General features: G+C 40.4%; 1 protein-coding gene across 1 annotated transcript in view; it reads right to left on the bottom strand.

The window, feature by feature from the left end:
• The window catches only part of slco5a1 (solute carrier organic anion transporter family member 5A1), a 46936-nt gene that overhangs the window by 11210 nt on the left and 12728 nt on the right, over positions 1 to 22998 (bottom strand). Inside the window, exons 3-4 of the mRNA XM_067486681.1 lie at positions 4569 to 4701; positions 4267 to 4484 (exon numbers count right to left, since the gene is read on the bottom strand). Coding sequence (XP_067342782.1) covers positions 4267 to 4484; positions 4569 to 4701 — 351 coding nt within the window. The remainder of the gene's footprint in view (positions 1 to 4266; positions 4485 to 4568; positions 4702 to 22998) is intronic.

Raw genomic sequence — 22998 nt, 5'->3', positions numbered from 1 at the left:
CTTTTGGCAATATAGTGTATATTCAAACAAGTACTCAGCCGTGTCTGATTACATCAGGATAATTATGCTTGTTTCATACACGACTGCAGAACCAAGCATCAAAACAAACATATGGTCTGCTATGTGCGAAATACATTCAGGTTCTTAATGAATACAGTGTAAACATCAGTGCTGTCTTTTTAATTACCTGTCTGTGCCTATAGCTGTATCCTGAAATGATTTAGCTTTAAGTGACATAAAACCAACAGAAAGATTGTGTGAATCCTTACATTCTACAGCAACCAACCAAGCTCTGCAAATGTATCCAGAATGCAGTCATCATTAGTTCATCAAAACAAGGGCAAATGAGCTCTTTACATCTGCCCAAAGACAGGGTGCATACAGTTCAGTCGCCGTGAAGCAGAATGCCTGCCTACCTGTTACTCAAAAGAAAAGTGTATGTGCATCACCGTTACTAAGAAGAAAGCAACAGCTTTAGATTGCGCTTCTGCGATGACTGTATAAACAAGTAATTCCCGAGATAAATCTCAGATGTGGTTTTCTTCAGCAGAGGACATGCAGCACAGTATAATCCTCAAACAGGTGCCAATAAGATTCACTCGCTTATTCACAGCAACACCAGCAGGTCAGATGATTGCTGTCATGGCAACTCAAAAATCGTGACATCACTGTGCTGTCCATGAACCAACTACGGAAAAAGCTAACATATGTGGTATATAGCTGTTTTCATGCCACAGTAAATTAGTGGAGTTATGTTTAAAAATATCCTATAAGATAAAAACATATTTTGCATTCTGGCCTTGTGTCTGTGTGAATCTAGAAGAACATTCATGCCATCAAAGAATCCCAAATATGTCAAAAATGCATTTTATACCAGAGAAGTATCAGCATCTGACTGGGGCACATACACAAAATGCCAATAAAACGTAATTTTGGATTTTAGGGGACACTGCCTTAACCAGTTATATGAAAGATTCAGCATTAACAAGCTATTTAGTTCTGCTGCTGCCGCCTTTGGTGGGTGACCATTAATGTGTGTTTTGCCAATCCTGTTTAACATAGAAACATGTTAGGCCAAGAAAAAAATTTCCAAAGCCCATCTCTGGGGCTGCTCCCTGCTTTCACTGTTTGCAGGTGATTTTGAAGCTCTTGTCATATTCAGTATTTTTTCTGTGTGGAAAAGTTTGACTTTGAATCACTTGCCACAGACCCACGTTGCACAAAACAAGGTTTCAGGGTCACAGGCCCTTACAATCCTAACATGGCCGACATATAGCATTTCAGTAGCTGTGTGACAGAATGAGGATCACTGTAATCCTCAGGGACCTTAGACAACTTGTGCTCGTACTGAAAGACCCTGCACACATGCTACATGGACTACATCTCTATACTGGCCTTGGGATAGAACATTGCTATTGAAGTGGACGTCTGGTGTGTCTCATATTAATGACTAACTAACTAACTAAATAAATAAAATCATTTAAATAAGCCCACAACTAAAAGGATCTTTTCAATTTTGCAGTGCAATCCAAAAGATGGCTTTTCTGTTCTGCTTTTTTACACCAAAAATCCAGAGCTGCTCCATCAACAATAATTAGCAGGAATTAGAAGCAAGGCAACTTATGCATATGCAAATTAGTTTGAACTTTGGGGGCCTTAACTATCCGGGAGAGGAAAGATGGCGGTGGGCAGCAACCAAGGGATGAATTTATTAGAGCTGTTTTTGTCTCCCCTCACAAAGTGTGTGTGTGTTCTTTCATCTGACACACTTCAGAGAAAACTCAGACAGATTCTCACAACTGGCATCTCCAGAGTTGCCCACAGTCTTTAAGTGTTTTCCTGAGAGCAAATAATATTTACAGTCACTGTCTCATTGGACTTCTGATATGCTTCATACACAAATAACACAAAACAAAGAAAGGGAATTGGGTTTACAGTGGATTATTGCTGCCTTTTTCTTGGGGAGGTTTTTATGAACCTGCTCAGTCTAACTAGTCTAGTCTAGTGCCTTGATGTAGGGATGGCTGGCTCAGCACTAATTCAACTAATCCTGTAGTAGGTGGGGAAATATTAGCATGCGTCATTCGTACGCCAGATCAAAAGGTGGGAATGTAACAGTGACGCTAATTATTTCATTCCTGTGGAGTTGGGCTGTAATCTTGTTTCTGGGGGGATGGGGACAGATGGCAAGGGTCTGTAGACATCTACAGCAACTGCTCTCTCAATCAGACTCACATTAGCAGAGACATGATACAATGGCACATTACTCCCAAAAGCTGTAAATGCACTGTAATTCATACAAGTGAATCTTGCTTCTTAAATATTAGGATTTGCTGCTGGACTCACTGACTCTATTTTTTCTCTCCCAGTTTTGATTCTAATACATCATTCAAAAAAACTAAATAATAGCTTACACATTTTTGACACTGACTGAGGAAGGGACTATATTCCACGTGTATCAGTCACGTAATGACTGATACCTGATCCGCTAAGGTCAGTATCTGCAGACAACAATCTAGCACTTATCCTTGTGGTTCAGCATTTTTCCCACTCATCTTTTCTGTGAGGTTCAGAAAGTTCTGCATCAGTCCAGTCAACAATACATATTAAAGCACTAATTAATAACCTTAATTGTACTGTTTATTTTTAAAAACACAGCTGGTATTACATGCAGAATGAAATCCAATCCAAGGGCCCATTTTTATGTCCAGATAGGTTATCCCCTTAGGATATCAGTCAAAGCCGAATACACTTTGAAACCTAAGATATTTCCAAACTATTGTATAAATGAATTTAAAAAAAGGCTTATGTCTATCTCAACCAAATACAGCAGGATGCATCTGCATAAAGGACCATTTAGTTTCATACCTTGAACAATTTTCTGACTCAAATTCTACTGACTGATGTCTGTGGCAAATGCTTATTTATGCCAATTTCTTACAATCCAGCAGGAAATTTAAGTATGAATACTGGCATTTGGGTAGAAGTAAATCCTGATTATTATGTCACGGTAAAATTATTGACCTTACTAGATCTGTATCGTTTCCGTTAAATTACCAATTACAATTATTCATACATACTCTAGAAAAAACATTCAAGAAATGCTAAGAATTGTTTGCAAACAGTAAGTTTGCTACTATTGTAAGTAAATAGTCAACAACACTCTAGAACATTCTAAAATCTAAAGTGCATCTCTCTGACAAGTGTTTCTGAAAATATTCAGAGTTTGCATTTCTCAGTTTTGCTTGTGATCTATAGAGAAAAACATGCCTGGTGAAAACAGCCACTTCACCTCAGCAAATCTTTTAGGGAAAATGCTGAATTTATGCTCTACAGACAAACACACACATCAATAGAAAGCCACACACAGCACTGCAATACACTACAGATCCAAACAGTGAAGTCCCTGACTCTGCAAACTTGACCATAGTTTGCACACCGGACCAAAATATCCTGCTGGAATAAGTAAAACAGCAGTAGAGCGAGCAGTGGTCTAAGGAAGCTACGGTGCATTCAGGGTTTCAGTATTTGTTATCTGTTCTCCAAGACATAATTAAGCTGCTGTGTGTTGTGAGTTATGAGTATCCATCTATTTAAATTGTTAGATAACATGATGGCGATTTTGCATATGCTGAACACTGTTAGAGAAAGCGTGTCGGCTACTATTATCATCTGCTGCTCAGCCTTTCTGCTCTGGTGTGTGGAAACGTGACTGAAATCCCATGAGAGCTCATTTAAAGAGAGGGGGAGGGAGAGAACTGTCTTGAGAGAAAAAAAAAATCAGATAAAAGAACACTGGGAAATACAGGAGCAGGATTCAATTAAACCGAAGGGGGGATTCCTTGTATATATGAATAAGAAGACATTAAAATGTCCAATGAGTGGTGCCTTTCACCAATGCACAGGTGCTTTTGGATTCTTATTTGAGCTTACGGATGCTTAGATCAGTTTTCATCCGACACCAATAATGTGTGATCCTGAGCCATGTTTGCTATAATTTACTGCAGGCCACTAAAACTGCCCTTGTTAGTAATTTATCTTCTTCAATGGGAAACTGTGTAGACCAGCTCCTTCATCATCAATCTATAACATGTTTTAAGTATATCTCAATGGAGTTTCGACTATAAGATAAGATAACTAATCCTTAATATTGATTGGATTATGGTCGATTTGTACATCAGTAGCTCAAAGTTCTTTTATGCAAGGTACTAAACACCTAGGACTCCAGAGGTAGAAAAAGGAAGGCTGATACGATCACATCCTTACCTTTGAAGTCCTGACCGAAGCCCATGGAGGAGGAGACGTTCTGGCTTTTGCTACTGGACTTTTCTTTCATCACATCGTCATCACTGGACGCGTCATCTGGTGAGCCGATCTTTTTCTTCTTCCTCTTTTTGTGGCGGGGAGGCAGCTTTTTGGGAAAGGCAAACATTGGAAAGATGACCAGAAGCATGGCTATGGCACACAAGAGAAACCCGCTCCACCTGAAAGCAAGGAACATATGAGAGAGGGTACATAGACATAAGTAGGTAGGTGTGTTAGCCATTCAGCTTTACACATATATTTACCAGTTGCCAACAAAGCGAGGGTCACTCTGGTCAATGTTGACTACAGTTTTGGGATCAACGTAGAAGCCGATGAGGACACCACCCAGGAGGTAGCCAGCTGCAGGACCCAGGGCTCCCATCACATACATGATGGCTAAACAGACAGACAGACAGAAAAACAGACAGACAGAATCTTAAAATCAACACACTTTTTTAATCTGTTTTACTTACTGGACATACATATACGTTATTAAACAGGAAGACAGCACTACGGGATCAAATCCAAAAAGATTTTCCACTTTCCTCATTAATGCTCACACCTTCTTTGAGATCCATACAAATGCCCCACCACCAATGAGGTCATTTCTCACAGCTCTGGAAGCCTCTGTAATAACGAACCTGAAAGCTCCAGAGAGTCTGGCATTGACCTAAAGGCACCAGCAAAGCTCAGAGCATGCAGAGGTGAAATATTTACTCTTGGGGCTCTAAGGCATTCACTGAGGTGAACCAATCACACTGTGGCACTTCACCACAGGATGGAAAAAAACTCATTAAAATTAGATAAATTTAGCTGGACAAGTGGGAAAACCTCTTGTGGACATCCTATGAGTCACAGCCATTTACCACCAGTAACCAGTTGGCAAACTTTCGATAATTACACCAGAAACAGTTATCAGGGTTTGTGTGGGTGTGAGAGAGAGAGACAGCAGCGGTATTACATTTATGGCGGTTGTACAGCAAGTGTGCATATGCATTAAAATGCTTGTTAGTTTTGTCCCGATCCAGTATTTCTGACATAGAATGAAAAGCATTAGATGCTATCAAAGAGAACATCCACATTCTTAATCTGGGGAGAAAGGGAGACAAAGAACCCATCGATAGGAAGGGAGAAGCCTCAACCTTTGAAATGTGTAGATCTGAAGTCTATGAGGACAACCTCATCTTATCACTGTTAAGCTTTTAATGGACTTGCATTAGCAAGTGTACTTGATGCTACGCTGAAAAACAAAAACAAACTTAAATACAGATCAGAATTCGATTGATTTCATTTTGCTTGATCCTTTCAAATATACCAGAACCTGGACCAAACTACATATAGCTACAAAGCTTCTTAAATGCCAATGTCTTAAATTCGGTTACTAAACTCTGACAGCAGGGTGCAAGCACATCTGTACAGTGGGGTTTGTGACTGTCTGTGTTTAGCAGCAGACACAGCAGGTGTCTCAAATGTCTGATCTCTCCCGCAAGAAGAGAGAACACTTATGCAGACTATATAATACACGCACACACCTCTAATCCATCGACAAAGTTTGTTTTTGTCATAACATTTGCATCTAGTATTTTTACATCCCAAGTGGCTTTTATCGTTTCCTGCCTTTATATTTTCATCCCAACACGCTTTTGGACATTTTTTCATCTGTGAATCGGACCAATAGAGTTCTTTCATATAGTAAAGTTCTGTGTTAAACACTGTCCCAGAGCCCAAATCCTTATCTAGACTCAATTAAAACAAATTTTTTCTTGAACAAAAGTACTGGGAAAGAGACGAAAATGTCGCTTAAAGAACAAAAAGGGTCTTAAACAAATCCTCTTATCAGCCCAAGGCAGACACAAACCCACACACACAGACATTTACACATAAACACGACTATAAAACAACAATGGTGAACTCCGTGGCCTCCAAATCGATCAGTCTTCTGTGAGTTTCTGCACACATTACTTGTGCAAAGAGAGAAAAAGAGGAGAGATGGACAATCTTTGATGTGTCAACACATACTGTATTTAAGGATGCATGCATGTTGTATATGAGCCTAAAGCTTCAATAAACCTAAAAACATGAATCCCTTCTTTAAGCACCCAGAGCAGGTGACTTTCACTTCTTCTTTCTCTTTTTCCCTTGCATATCTTATTTCATCTTTTTAACTCTTTTCACTGGGCCAATTCTCATATCCTGGAGGTGGGTGAGTCAATTCACTGCAGCGGTCATACAAAGTAACAGGATATTACCAGCCAGAGACAATAAACAATTGATTACAGTTTGCATAGATGGCAAAAGGTCATCTCTTATTTTCTACATGTTAGGATTTATAACTTGTCACCAGATTGCCATTTCTAACAAATGAGCACATAAGATAGTAACAAAAGGAATTTGAAAGGTGAGAGTAAGTCAAAATGGTTGGTTACAAATCAATTTTTAAAGAATGCAGGCATTCTGATTCAAATCCCCCCCTCCTGAAAGAGCTTCAGGCCAGGGTGCCTTTTCAAAATTACACTGCACATGCAAAGCTGGAGACTTAAAACGATTCTTCAGTTTTGAGCTGGTGCCCTTGCTGTGTGCTAAATTTAAAACACAGCATCTTTTCAACATTCTCTGGCTTGAGTTAGATACACCAGGTGCATCCAGTCAGTCAGTCAAGCACGATTGAGCACTGTGGCCCTTCGGTTGCCCTACAATCCCCATCTTCCCCTTTCGTGGCCACTAAGGCCTATATTTTATAGTCTTTGGGTGACTGGGTAAGCACCACTTGTCCCGCCACTTCATGCATCATGTTAACAGTGTTCTGCCCTATTGGAGGATGAAGGGGATCATAAACCGTGCCTGACTCATTGTCCTACACTGCCTGCTTGGCACCAGGCCGGGATAGTTGAGGATCAGTAGGTTGGGATGTGGGGATTGAAGACCCATGGCAGGGCTGAAGGGCAGCCAGGGCAGAGCCATGGGAGTGAGGAATATGCTGGCACAGCAGCAGCATTCTGTCACACACAAATGCACATGCTGCAGTGAAAGACGTCAATGAAGTGCAGGTGGTGAATGCCAATGAAGAACGTGAGGTGTACTACAGGCTCACTTTCCTCAATTACACAATAGACCTTCACCAGCAGCACGTGAAGGACGCATTACATTACAGGCTTCATATGACTTACTACATGTGAGGACCTAATGGATTAGGAGCTTTTCATTCAAGTTATTGGCTTTTCAGTCTTACGTTATACAAAGTCAGCCTCTAAATCAACTTGGTGGCCATTCAATATGTTGTGGTAATTTAGTGCTTACTATGCATTATGCATTGGACATGCATGAAAAGAGACAAATGAAGAATAAAGTCACACAGTCCGCAATTTAACACATTCCAAGCAGAATCCAATCTAAACAAAAATATACGGACTGAGAAACTGTTTATTGCACAGGCCACAGGGAAAACAAAATACACATCTATCAGTGTTTAAAATAAATTATCAAGAGGTGACAAAGCATATACAGTTTTACAACCAAGTGACTTTAATGTCAACCAAGGTCAGTCCCTCTCTGCATCTCACACCTGAACGCATACATGAATGAACACATGTGACAGGCGTGGTGCAGGGGTATCAGGGATGAAACTTTACAGTGCATGACTGACCTCAGTAAAGTGTCTTAGCTCACAGCAATGTCTGGCAGATAAACAACATAGTTACTCCAATTTTCCAGAAAGGAAAAGGCAACAAAGCTGGATAAAGTAAGAAAAAAAGTGATAAACTGAGAAAAGAGAGGCTGAGAGAAAATAGGGGCAAAAAAACAAAAAGAAAACAGATGAAGCAGGAAGAAACAATAAGATCTGAGAGGGTGAGACTGAAGAGTGATGGAAAACAAAGCAACAGAAGGAGAGGAGCAGGGCTGCAATCTACAGTGACTGATCCTGCTGTGTAACAGAGTGATGAAGCTTGCTCAGCAGCATCCCTCTCAAATCTAACCTTCAGGGACCAGCGCTGCTCTGTTGTCTCCGCTCTGCCTCCTCCACACTCTGTAAGAGCTCCGCTCCTCCTGACTCTTTGTATGCATGAGCTGAACTGACTCATTCACAGCTTGTAGGAATGAATGATGTGGAAGGGAAAGAAAAGAATGGCAGCAAAGAGCAGGAGGTGTGAATTAGAAAGAGAGTTACAAGAAAGTAAAGCCCTGGTGGTTGCTTTGAATTTCTGAAATTACCTTCACCACAGAGTTTTATACCACAGAGAGTATTATATCTTATGTTGTTTCTGTGCTGCAGCGTAACATATCTAGGACACCAGATAACTAATAATTATGTGATTACTTGCTGGTTACTTTTGGTCATTTCGTCTAACAATTCAGCATCTAGATTTTAAGCCCTGACACCTCAGTTCTTTAAACCTCAGAGAGCATTACAACCTCTGCAATAAATCCAAAGAAATATGGGATGTACCCCACCCAGCTGTTTCCATAGTTGCCTTGGCTGTGAATGGAATTTAAGGCATAACAATAAAATGGCATCTGCAGTGCAAACCCCCCCCCCCCTCCCTCCTCCTGCCTTGACCTTGTGTTTTCCTTACCCCTGTGAGCAGCGAGAAAAGCAAAGAATTGAGGAGGCCAATGCAGTGCAATGGGACAGGATGTCAAAGCTCACTGCACCTACTGAAGAGGCTCCCAAACTAATTACCACAGATTAATGATTTGATTTAACTACATGGACAATATAAAGGACAGGACTTTCACTGCCTTGTCAGAACAGTGCAGGGTTAAAAAGCTGAGGCTACAAATCCAACAACAGAAGGCACATCAGTGTCAGACTACCCTTTTATCACATCTGCAGTGTCCCATTTTCCGCATTTGTTTGAGATTTCTTTCTCTCTTTCAACAGTGCTGCAATAAAAGCAGCACAGGTATGACCCTGGGTCCATAATCCTTCTCTCCTCTGCAGCTAGACATTTTGTTTCAATGAATTATGTAGCGCTCCACCTGGCTATTAGCCCACAAGGCTCAGTCAGCCTCCAAACACGCCTGGGAATGGATGGGGCGCAGGCATACACACACATATATATAGATGAGAGATGAGATGCAATCACATTGGCTTCACAGCTTTACTCAAGAGCCATGTCATTTTGATTTGTGTAGCATTATTCATTACCTATACTTCGTGACATGGGATATCAATTGATTCCCACTGACAAAAAAGAAACTCCAAATGAGCTGTCCTGTCCCGCTGAGAGACAAACGAAGGAAAAAGGCAATGAAATATGGGAATGACGACAGTTATAGCTACTTGCTGACACTGCAGTGTCTTCTTACAAGTCCCAACCTTACAGTTTACCCATAGGGCATGCACACCTCTCTCTCTCTCTCATGCACGCACGCACACACACACACATTTTTTCATGTCCTAAAGTCCAAAAACCAATATAGTGTCATAAGAATCATAAGAAAGGGCAGATTCTTATCCATGGCTTTCGAAGGGGGGTTGTCTTTGTTTAGTTTTACCAGATTAAATACCAAGTAAATAATACAAAAATATATATCTGTATGGGTACTTGTACAAGTGCTTCCTGTAGAATGAGAACAGCACAGACTGTTCTGGGAATAGGATGGAAATCAAGAGAGCGGTTGTGGAGGAGAATAAAGTGCGATAGAGAAAAAGTTACTGTAAAGTATATTAAGTCAGAAAGTAAATGGTCATAAACCACATCACTGGCTGACTGCTAAATGGTCAGGAACCTCATATAAAAGTAAATTCAAAGCACTCCAGGAAAAACGGCAACAAAACAAATAAACAGCCTTAAGGGCACACGGATGAAAAGAGGATCCCGCTCAGTTTGGTAAAGTAAACACATTCAGCTTTGTATTGTTCCCACAAGTTGGTTTGGTGCTACCATTCTGTTTAGGCACCAGAACAAAGCACAGGCTCAGCAGGCCTATAAATATGTCACAGCATGTGTGTACATACACTCGTTCACAAACTTTGTAAACTTAATTTTATTCTGATCTGATTTCCCTTCAACTGTAAAAGTATTTTAAAAGGGTCCAAAATAAACTCAGATAACTCCATTTTACTACTGATTAATATTGCAAAGTATAGTCATTTTGGTTAAGCCCAAACTCAACCACTTCCCTTCAATCAGTGGTTCACTGAATTATCAACACCATTTGAACCCTTACAATGATGTGATGAAGATTTTGAAGCGTTTGCTTAACTACCAGGGAGCTGGGGAGACAAAAAATGCAGGATTTTAATTGCATACTATACTAAAAACTGTATAGGAATTTATTTTAACAACATCGATTATCATCATAAAATGCTATAATTGCATTGCTAGCAGTATGTGGGTGGTAAAAAGCTGAGCTAAAATGAAGTTCAGATCAAGGCTTACAGTTCAGATCCAAGTAGCAGGAGGTGGTGAATACTTTAATGGATTAAGTAAAGAACTTTAATCCTATTGTGCAGTCAGTACAGACTGGTACAACCAGAGTGCCTTGACTTTACTGGGCACGCTCGACTTCTAAGAACGATGTGACCAATAACATCAAAGCCTTTTGGACTTAGAAATCAATATTTAGACCACCCTTTTGTTACAATTTACCTTTAGTCTAGGCCCCTCAAGCAAAGACATGACAGGTAATGTGACATAACAAACAGCATGTAGCAAACTATGTCTATGGCCTTTTCTCTGCTTCAGATGCAGGTCATGTGGCAATGTGGTGCATGATTAAAAGAGCTAAGGTGATACTAAGGATTTGTATATATTCAAATTTACAGCTTGTGTTCTCTGTTGTCACTTCAGCACAATAGTGCCCAAATCTTTGTCACAGTGTTGTATAATTTAATAAAATTTTCATGCAAGGTGCTTTACTCTCCATGCAGGGGTTCCCCAAGCTGGTTTTGTTAAATCAAATATTTAGAGAGAGAATGAGAGAAAAAAAAAAAACACAGAATGGATGGTTTTTGCTATTTTTAGCTGGTCCCCAGCTGCAGGATGGAGGCAAAACTTTCAACAATTAATGCTTTTTCCATATGGAATTAACTCTTCTAACCAGATATAATTTAGCCCATTCATAAAAAAAATGTTGTTGTACAGTAGCACTGACCTTCATCTTTTAGTTTCTAGCATCTGGGGCTTTCCTGAGGGACCTACAACTTCTGCATGTGTCACTGGGGTGACACAGAGTCTAACTCGGACACCAAGCGACCATTTTCTGCTGATTCCACTGCTAGTCTAAGGCTTCTGGACCTGCACTGACAGCAAAAGACCACATATGTACTGCTGCTTTTGCTGAGGTCTACCAGAATATATGGAGCGGGGCCCAAAGGCTGGAAGGAGTACAGTTGAATGCATCGAAATCAAAAGGACAAAGCTGCTAAATCAACGGGGAATACAGCAAATGGAACCCAGCCAGTGATGCATATCAGGTCAGCCCTCAGCTGCTCAAACTACTGTGCTGCTGTCAAATGTCAAATGGGCCAAACTGTCCATTTGGAACAAAGGCTCTAAAGTGCATAATTGCCTGGGCATGTTAGTGAGAAAAACATTAGAATAAAAGTTGTAGCTGTTCCCTACCACCCAGCTGATACAGCTATAAAAGAGCCTGAAAACACCTGTCATTGACTGATGCATCAGTACGTTTCGCCTGAAAGTGTACTGTAAGCCACACCTGAGAAAGCTTGTGGGAAACATCAGCGTTGCACTTATTTTTAGTGGGAGAGCTGTAACTTTGAATATTTACCTTTTGTTTCTTTCTACTTCTTTTTACTTTTGTTCTTTCAACTTGTTACTTTTTACTTCTTCCTTTTTTCTTTGCATTTTTAATAGCAACTTTTTACTTTGCTTCTTCCTTTGTTTCTCTACACAGCTCTCACACTTATGAGATCCTTTATCTTTTTTATTATTTTTATTTTGCCGTTTTTCAGTCACTATCTTCTCCTAGACAGTTTGTCGTAGAAACTCCGTTCCACTTCCTAAAAACGTAGGTCTCTTTAAGGACATGTGGGCTATTACTTTTCTCATTAATAACATTTATACTTTTTATTATATTTCACTTTTTATCAACTTTTCTTCCCACAGAAAATGAATGGAAGCCACTTAAAACTTCCCTTCAACTTGCCTCTTTTGATCTGCCTCTTGTATCGTCATACTTTGGCGTAGAAACTTCCTTTACAGTTTATACGGGTTTAGACCCTTTCAACTTTTTCTGGGTGGATCAGCTTCTTTGTATCTTTTTGAATAATCAAAGTTTTAGTTTTAGGCACCTTTTGGAGCTTTTTCAACTTTTCCATTAGTGTGTATTGCGGAATGTTGGAGCAGCTAGAATGGGTGACATCACACGCACTAACTTTTCAGCTTCCACTTTTGGCAACTTTTTTCCTTATTTTCCTTCTTTCCTTCAGTCAACTTTAATCTTACATAAACAGGTAGGTATTTTTGTCTTCTTTCAGTAAATGTAACTCTCATAGTGACAGGATTGACGGTTCCTTCTCTAAGTGTCCAGAAGCAGAGAGAGTTCCGTCTGAAACTCCTATTGGAGCCCATTATATCAGAGGTTCTGAAACTCTCCTCAAATCACAAACGAGGGGCAGTTTTAAAATCGCCACCACGCCTTAATTTTATGGAGTATCTTCAAATAAAGTACAGCGTGTTCATTGAAACCTTTTGCCGCTCACAGTTTTTGAATTTTTTCGATAGGACTAATACTTTTTCATATTTTGAACATTTGGCGAGGCATAGTCTCAGTGCTTTCCCAGCCTGGCTTTGCATTTGACTCACATGACTCAGCAGGCAGGCAGCAGTCATTGTCATGGTAACAGACACTGCTGAATCAGATCATGTGATCAGCCTCAGAGCTCTGTCCACACACCTGAGTTTTTCTCCCTCAACATACACAGTGGAGACAAACACGCACACACACTCCCTCACAGACAGGAAACACACTTTAAAATTAAAATTAATTCTTTTCACCTTTTTTTCAGTATTAAAATTGTCACTTAATTTCTAAATATTTCTAGCTATTTTCTTTACACTTTTAATAGCACTTTTTACTTTGCTTCTTCCTTTGTTTCTCTCCACTTCTTTTAACTTTTTTTATTTCAACTTTTTACTTAGCTTCTGCCTTTGTTTCTTTTAAATTTAAATATAAAGTTTTTACTTAATAAATTATTATTTCGTTCCTTTTTTTACATTTGATAATTCAGCTTCTGCTGGACATTTTTTCTCTTCTTTTTGTCATCTGGTTTCTTTCTTCTTTTGTCTTATTTATCACTCACACGCTGAACCAGGTCACATGATCAGAGCTTTGTCCAAACACTTTACCTGATAGATTTTCTTTCACATGATACACAGTGGAGACACACACACACACACGCACACACACACACACACACAAACACACATAGATCCCGGCCCCTTTTTCCTTGCTCTCTTCCTACTTTTACTTCTTTCCATCCTTTTCTTTTATTTTTAAATGCAGTTTTTGTGTTTCTGTTACTACTATAGTCTTACCACTACATTTGACTAATGGTACTTTGGAATTTTAATTTCTTGTGATGCATTTGTCCAAGGGATTAATAAAGTTCTATGCTATTCTATTCTCTTCACTTATGGAAGTTCACACACTGATTGTTTAGTATTCATAGAACATGAGAAGGTTGTAAAGAAAAAGTATAACATAAAAACTTTTGCTTGCAACTAAAACTATAATTGAACTTAATTATTATAAATAAGGGTATGGGTCTAGTTTTAAGGATCAGTATGGCAAACTTTAGAAGTAGTTACTTTGATAACTTACATCAAATTATAATATATCGTGTCTGTTGTATGACTGATCTATTGACAACATTTAATGAAGGTAAGTCAAATCCATTGTTTGATGTGTAAATGGAAGCATAGTAAAATTGTATACAGTATTGTAGAAAAATCCATTAGTGGTAATAAATCTGCCAGTGCTTGCCATAGACAGGCAAGCATGACAAAACACACATGTGCATACAGTGAGAAAACTGCATTGAATAACACATAAGGTAATAAATAGGAGATTAGTTACTAGCTTAATCATTAGGACATGTTGTATTTAAGTTTTATTACGTCATTTTCTTAATAGTCAAAGTCTCTTTCCTAATGATGGAATTTCCTAGTACACTTAAACACCTCATCACTTCCCATGGCCCAAGCTATTTTTTCAGCTATTCTGTTTCTGTGCTTCTGTTGGTAAGTTGGTCTTTCTCTTGTGTCTTGTGCCTAGTACATGCGCAGACTGACCGGGCAGACAGCAGACTGCTTCTGAACCAGCTTGAGTTGCAAGGTTTAAACAGAATAAAAATAAATAAATAAATGAGGCCTGTCACACTGCTACTTATCTTTAACATTAACTAGTAAGATTGCACTCTGTCTGAACCACCCAGAAAGCAGTAAAACAAGCAGGCAGCATCCTGGTACATTTTATCATATTCTCATGACAATTTATTCACATTTGTGTTTATAATATTTCTTTTTCTTGTAATAATATACATCAACATTTAAAAATGTAAGAATAAGGCTACATTTTTTGGGGGAGTGATTAATTTTTTTTCTATTCTGTTACAGGACTGCTGGTTGGATGTTATCCATTCCATCTGTGCAACTTCTACCTGATTTATCATCTCTCCGTTTTTTACTTTAACTGTTCTATTACTCTGAAAAACCTGCCCTATCTTGTCCTATTGAAAATCTGTAATACTGTCTAATGGTACTACGCCTCCTCTTTTCTTCTTTGCTGTTTCATCTTGTGATCACAGGACCACTCCTGAAAAGTACCTTCTAAACCCTCTTGCTGATCAGGGGACCACTCCTGAAAGGCACCCTTGAAACTATTTTGCTAATCAGGGGACCATTCCTGAATACCACCCTCTAAACCCTCTTGCTAATCAGGGGACCACTCCTGAAAAGCACCCTCTAAATCCTCTTGCCGATCAGGGGACCACTCCTGAAAGGCACATTTGAGACCATTTTGCTGATCAGGGGACCACTCATGAAAGGCACCCTTAAAACTATTTTCCTGATCAAGGGACCAGTCCTAAAAAGCACCCTCTAAACCCTCTTGCTGATCAGGGGACCACTCCTGAATAGCACCCTCTAAACCCTCTTGCTGATCAGGGGACCACTCCTGAATAGCACCCTCTAAACCCTCTTGCTGATCAGGGGACCAGTCCTAAAAAGCACCCTCTAAACCCTCTCACTGATCAGGGGACCAATCCTGAAAAGCACCCTCTAAATCCTCTTGCTGATCAGGGGACCACTCTTGAAAGGCACCCTTGAAACTATTTTGCTGATCAGGGGACCACTCCTGAGAAGCACCCTCTAAACCCTCTTGCTGATCAGGGGACCACTCCTGAGAAGCACCCTCTAAACCCTCTTGCTGATCAGGGGACCACTCCTGAAAAGCAACCTCTAAATCCTCTTGCTGATCAGGGGACCACTCCTGAAAGGCACCCTTCAAAGTATTTTGCTGATCAGGGGACCACCCTTGAAAAGCACCCTCTAAACCCTCTCGCTGATCAGGGGACCAGTCCTGAAAACCACCCTTTAAATCCTCTTGCGGGATCAGGGGGACCACTCCTGATAGGCAAATGTGAGACAATTTTGCTGATCAGGGGACCACTCCTGAATAGCACCCTCTAAACCCTCTTGCTTATCAGGGGACCACTCCTGAATAGCACCCTCTAAACCCTCTTGCTGATCAGGGGACCAGTCCTGAAAAGCACCCTCTAAACCCTCTTGCTGATCAGGGGACCACTCTTGAAAAGCACCCTCTAAACCCTCTCACTGATCAGGGGACCAATCCTGAAAAGCACCCTCTAAATCCTCTTGCTGATCAGGGGACCACTCTTGAAAGGCGCCCTTGAAACTATTTTGCTGATCAGGGGACCACTCCTGAAAAGCACCCTCTAAACCCTCTTGCTGATCAGGGGACCACTCCTGAAAAGCAACCTCTAAATCCTCTTGCTGATCAGGGGACCACTCCTGAAAGGCACCCTTCAAACTATTTTGCTGATCAGGGGACCACCCTTGAAAAGCACCCTCTAAACCCTCTCGCTGATCAGGGGAGCAGTCCTGAATACCACCCTTTAAAACCTCTTGCGGGATCAGGGGACCACTCCTGATAGGCAAATTTGAGACAATTTTGCTGATCAGGGGATCACTCCTGAGAAGCACCCTCTAAACCCTCTTGCTGATCAGGGGACCACTCCTGAAAAGCACCCTCTAAACCCTCTTGCTGATCAGGGGACCACTCCTGAAAAGCAACCTCTAAATCCTCTTGCTGATCAGGGGACCACTCCTGAAAGGCACCCTTCAAACTATTTTGCTGATCAGGGGACCACCCTTGAAAAGCACCCTCTAAACCCTCTCGCTGATCAGGGGACCAGTCCTGAAAACCACCCTTTAAATCCTCTTGCGGGATCAGGGGACCACTCCTGATAGGCAAATTTGAGACAATTTTGCTGATCAGGGGACCATTCCTGAAAGGCACCCTTGAAACTATTTTGCTGATCAGGGGACCACTCCTGAAATGCACCCTCTAAATCCTCTTGCTGATCAGGGGACCACTCCAGAAAGGCACATTTGAGACAATTTTGCTGATCAGGAGACCACTCCTGAAAGGCACCCTTGAAACTATTTAGCTGATCAGGGGACCACCCTTGAAAGGCAAAGGAACTCAGACATATTGTGTAACAAACCTGTCTTGTTCATACACTTAAGAATCCTTATTTTTTAAATCCTTTTATTTTTTAAATAACGTGTATTGTGTAGGTGTATTGGAATTAATAGGTTTTCAACAAATACTGAATAAATATTGGACCGCTGCTGAGAAAATAAAATTTTTGTAAAGTTGTTTCTGTATCTTTAACAAGTTTTGTTTCACAAAATTGTGTCTGACTATATCAGTATTTTTTCTCTAAAAGGGAACTAGGTAAATAATCAGACTAGCACGTAAACCTGCTTCAGGAATTGCCCTAAAATATAAAATAACTGATTTCATCATATACATTATCTTCTTTTTACACAAATTTTTAGGTGGATTAATTTAACTACATTGCAGTTTGACTAACACACCCCTTTGTATCACAAAAGATAAAAGTTTTAGGCACCTCTATCATTGGTACACAAGTTCATTTTTGTGTTGCTGTAAAAGTAAGATTGAAAAAAATAAATTGTGACAATGCCTAAAAAAGGGAAGAGATCACAGGCTGCCAAACAGCGCTGGAGTCAAATTTCTCTATCAGTTGACATTATTCCACAGGAAGAAAGTGCACAATGTCAAAGCAGCAGGTGTAGCAGTGTAGCAGGCCCGTCTCATGTCGATTGTGCAGGTGAGAGAGACGCTGATGTGACAAATGTGTTCGCATCCCACAGTCAGGATTCTGTGTAATATGGAAATTCCAGAATTCACCAATGTACCTGTAATTATCTGACCTTTCTTGCTTTTCTTCATGAGAATGAAAATGTCACAAGTGCAGACCTTGACCATGTGTTGGATAAGGGTGACGTGATGTACAAGAAAGCTAGAGTAAGGTTTCCTAAAAGTATCCATTTGGCTGTTGACGAGCCTCCTGCAGAGGTACCTGCACGCAGCAATGTCTATAAATTTCTTCAGCAACCATCCAGATCTGGCAGACTATCTGAGCCTGTGGTTGAATCTTCAAGCCATCTCCTGGACCTAGAAGCAGGACTCAGCTGTTTGTTGTCAGATGTTTCGCTATGAGGCACTTCATAGCGAAATGCATACCATTTGCCAAGATCATTCCACTTCCCAAAGGTAGACAGGCAGCAATTCGTGGTAATGTTGTGTGTGTCCCTTCAGAGGTACAAAAGACAGTTGATGCTCTACCAAGGCTAAGAAGTGAGTATCAGGTCATGAGAATAAAACTTAAAAGACGCTTGTGTTACAGAGGTCATCAGCTGTTCCAAACTGTAACGTGGTCTAAACTTGTACAGGCTCTACATAAACTTAAACAGATTCATCCACAATATGAAGACATAACTATCAGAGGAGAGGCTGAGTTATGTGACCCCACTCTTCCTGAAGAGAATGAGGATAATGGTGATGATGATGTTGATGAACAAATAGAGGAGGATTATGATGAAGATGATCTCATGGAGATTGACAGGTTTGAGAGTATTGCACTTGGTGACTTAGAAAATGATATAGAAGGTTCCCAACAAAATGCTGACAAAGTAGCTCATAATGACAAACCAGAAGAGCAAAGAAATGATGCAGAACAGGAAGGTGACATGCCAAATGGCGGTTTTGCTCTAGAATCCTGCCTTCAGCCACAAGATGTTGCAGAGGAGATATTATGTTCAGTGAGGGAATCTACTCAGTTGCACCAGCAGAAAGAAACAATCCAATAAGCTTTTTTAAAACACCTAAACTGGAAGCCATGGCATTCCCTGCTCAGTTCCCTACAGGCCAGAATACACTGGATGAAAAAAGACCCATCAAATTATCAGCAGCAATTATTTCAAATCAAGGCTTTTCTGTATTGATGAACGCTTTGCCAAAGATACAAATTATTTGTTCTTTGCCCAGTTTGTGACTGAAATACATTTGGCTATATCAAGCATGACAATACAGTTACGCAAAGGAAAGCCACTGACCAGAGATGGAAGAAAGATAACCTGAGCAATGTTGCAAGATAAGCGAGAGGTTGAGAAACTTGTGAGAAACAAAGATGCGGTTAGATTCATGCAGCCATTGAGAGGGACTCCAGCATTTTGGGAGAATACAACAAGAGACCTATTTGCAATGATCAGACAGTTGGGAACACCCACATTCTTTTGTACATTTTCTGCCGCTGAAATGCGTTGGCCCGAAGTAATTGAGGCAATTAAATCTCAGCAGGGTCAAGAAGTGAACTTTGAAGAGCTTGACTGGGCAGCAAAGACGGACATTTTGCGAAGCAATCCAGTGACACCAATGCGCATGTTCGATAAACGTGTGGAGGCATTACTCAGAGATCTGCTCTTATCGCCCGCCCAACCCCTTGGCAGAATTGTTGACTGGTTGACAGGCTAGAGTTCCAGCATCGTTGAAATCCACACATACACTGCCGCATATGGGTAGAAGGTGCACCGGTGTTTGAGGAAGATGATGATAAAACAATGTGTGATTTTGTGTCTAAATACATTACAGCTGAGCTACCTGACCCACCTACGCAACCTAAACTACACAAAATTGTCAAAGAAGTGCAAATGCACGGCAAAAATCACTCAAAAAGTTGTTTCAAAACTCCTGGCTCAGGTTGCAGACATCAGTTTCCCAGACCACCTGCCAGAAAAACAAAGATAATGAGACCAGCTGAGAATGATAAATTACAGCAAGTGGTAGAAGCATAGAGAAAGCTCAGACCACTAAGCTTGTTGTTGCATGAAACTGAAGCTGCCTCCCTAACTTTGCAGCACCTCTTAGCTCGATGCAATTTAACACTCAGTGAGTATGAACAGTGCCTCCATGAGATGAACAAATCTAGTGCGGTGATATTGAAACATCACCCAAAAGAATGCTGGGTAAATGGATATAATCGTTATCTGCTTAAAGCCTGGAATGCTAACATTGATGTGAGCTATATTCTAAATGCTTACTCCTGTGTGGTGTACCTAACGTCATATATTACAAAGAAAGAGTCTGGCTTATCAGAGTACCTCAAAACAGTCCTTCAGAACTCCAGGACAGACAATATCAATGAATGTGCTGAAATGAGAGAAATCATGCAGGCATACTCAAAAAAGAGAGAGATCAGCGCTCAAGAGTGTGTGACTCGGGCATGTGGTAATAACATGAAGAAATGTTCTCGTGGTTTTTCATTCATACCAACCGATGACAACACTGCACTCTCTTCTTAAATTACCAAGAAGCCTAAAACCTCCAATCCAAGGAATTGGTAATCAACTTGATAATGTCAGATCTGACCTCTTAAATGCAGAAATTATGATCATTGATGAAGTATCCATGGTTTCAAAGCCTCTTTTTGTCTATGTAGACGCCAGACTGAAACAGATCAAAGGAAGTCAGAGACCCTTCGGAGGCACGTCATTGATAGCTGTAGGAGACTTTTATCAGTTACCACCTGTGGGACAGGCTAAACCTCTTTGCGTGCACGATCTATCTCAGATTGATCTATGGCAAGAACATTTTCAGATGGTCACCCTGACAGAAATAATGCGCCAGAAGGATGACACTGCTTTTGCTGAGATGTTGAACCGCATCCGTGTGAAAGGAAAGTCAGAGGACTTATCCGAAACAGACAGAGGTTTGCTTTCACAAGCCATCACTCAACCACAGCTTTGTCCAACTGATGTTCTGCACATTTATGCAACTAATAAACAGGTAGACGCACACAACCTGGAAACATTAACCCAACTTCATTGTCACATTGTCAAGATTGATCCAGATGACTACAGAAAAGACCCACAAACTGGCAGAATGACAAGACAATCCAAGCCCTATGAAGGAAACAGAAACAAGTTGCACTTAAAGTTGCTGAAGGTGCTCGTGTCATGCTCACGAGAAACATAGATGTGGAGCAAGGCCTAGTGAATGGATCGTTTGCGAGGCTACTTAGGATAATAGATTCTGAACAAGATGGTGTTGCACATGTCACTATTCTTGGGCTTCAGATGGATGATGAAAAAGCTGGACGAAAGTACTGTAACAGAGCACCAGGAGGACCTGACAATCTGGTGTACATAGAGAGAGCAGAGGAGAATCTGAAAAAGAAAGGAGTGGTCCGCAAACAGTTTCCTATCAAGCTTGCCTTTGCATGTACAATACATAAGGTTCAAGGTATGACAACCAGATCTGCTGTAGTTTCCCTAAACCATATATTTGAACCTGGCATGGCATGTGTCGCTGTCAGCAGACTGACTTCCCTCAGTGGGCTGCACATAGTGCATATGGATGAGACAAAGTTGTATGCCAACCCAGAAATCACTTCAGCTTTAGAGACAATGAGACAACTCAGCTTGGAGAAGGTAATGCCTCTTCTTCACATCACACAAACACTGAGCAGACATGATACTATGACCATTGTTCACCACAATACAGAAGGATTGCCATCTCATGTAAATGACATCAAGTGCCATCATGAACAGTGCCTTTCAGATGTTTTGTGCTTAACTGAAACTCATCTTCGTGGCTCCTTTGTTGCAGACAGTGTCCAGTTACAAGGATACAAAATGTTTAAACGTAACAGACATCTGTCATACACAAATTTTCCCCAGATAGCCAACAAAAGTGGAGGTGGAGTTCCTGTCTATGTGAAAAACCATGTTCTAACTCTTGAAAAGCAGTATGTGCATAATGTTACTGACCTTGAGTTTGTTGCATTGAAGGTGAAAGGCCCAGTCACTGCACTGGTTGCAGCTGTGTCCAGACCTCCAGACTACAGTGTAACACCCTTCTTGAGAAACCTAGGAAGCCTTCTGGACTGTTTAGAGATCATGGACTGTCAACCAAACATTGTCTGTGGTGATTTTATTGAGAACCTTTTATCAAATGCAAGGAAGCCAATCCCGGAACTGTTTCAGTCTCGGAGGTATGTTCAACTTATTTCTTCTGCATTTTCTTCTGCAGTTGGTTTAGTAACCACATATTTTGAGTATTTTAATGTAATTGGTCAACTGTTATGTTATATTATTTTATATTATACTATTTTATATAGCATTATATTGTAATATTTTTGTGACTTATAAATTTGACATGTTTGGGCCTGTGCATTTATCAGGGTGGGTATGGGTTAGGGTCGATAAATGCACAGGTTTTGACAGCTGTGTACTGTACATAGCTGCTAAGACAGATGCACGTCAGAAAGTATGTGTTCCTGATGTAATACTTACTTTCTGATACACATCAGCCCACATTTCCATCCCAATCAATTTCCCAACCAGGCTCTGGGGGACTTGGCTAGTACCTATAAGTTAGATATCTTCCTCATGGACAGGAGAAACATCTCTCGTGTTCTATTTGACAACATCTATGCCTGACCTCCTCAGTTCACAACAACCAGGATATCATGCAATAACACTGTCAATCTAAATTTCCACATCTGGACCTCACAGAGACATGCTAATCTTCCTGTCTTTTCATTCTTCAAAAGCATTGAATGAAATAAATACTGCTAACATCATGTTGCCACAGTTGGCCTATCTATTAACAGCAGACCCATGGTCCTCATGCCAGCACCCAAGTTTCTTCATAATAGAGCATAAGGTGATTATTATAACATATTGGTTTCATTTTTTAATTACACATTTTATTAGTCATTAATCTTTGTTTTAATTGAATATTAATTTATCTAATTGCATTGTATTGTTCTGATGAGAGTTTTGTTATTTTTGTTACATGTAGGGATATAACAGTGTTATTCAAGATTGATTTTTCTTTCAGGTCTTCCTCCACTGTGATCCCCAGGGGTGAACAGCTTTCTAAAGGTCTGTTTAGAAATTGGTGCCGGACAGTACCAATGACTTTGTCTTGCTGCAGTGTTAAAGGTATCAAATTATTATGTCATGTATGTTTTCAAATGTTTAACTTTATAGATTTTTGGTTTATTACTGTTTTGTCTTTTCAGGATCAGCTCCCTTGTTGTACGTCTACACCATCATCTGTACAACCATTACTTTGCACAGTTCAGGTTCATTGAAGCCTACTTACTGT

Source organism: Channa argus, chromosome 19 (assembly GCF_033026475.1).
Source record: "Channa argus isolate prfri chromosome 19, Channa argus male v1.0, whole genome shotgun sequence".
NCBI lineage: Eukaryota > Metazoa > Chordata > Actinopteri > Anabantiformes > Channidae > Channa > Channa argus.
Note: the sequence above shows the minus strand (reverse complement) of the source record. Positions and strands in the feature narration are given on the sequence as shown.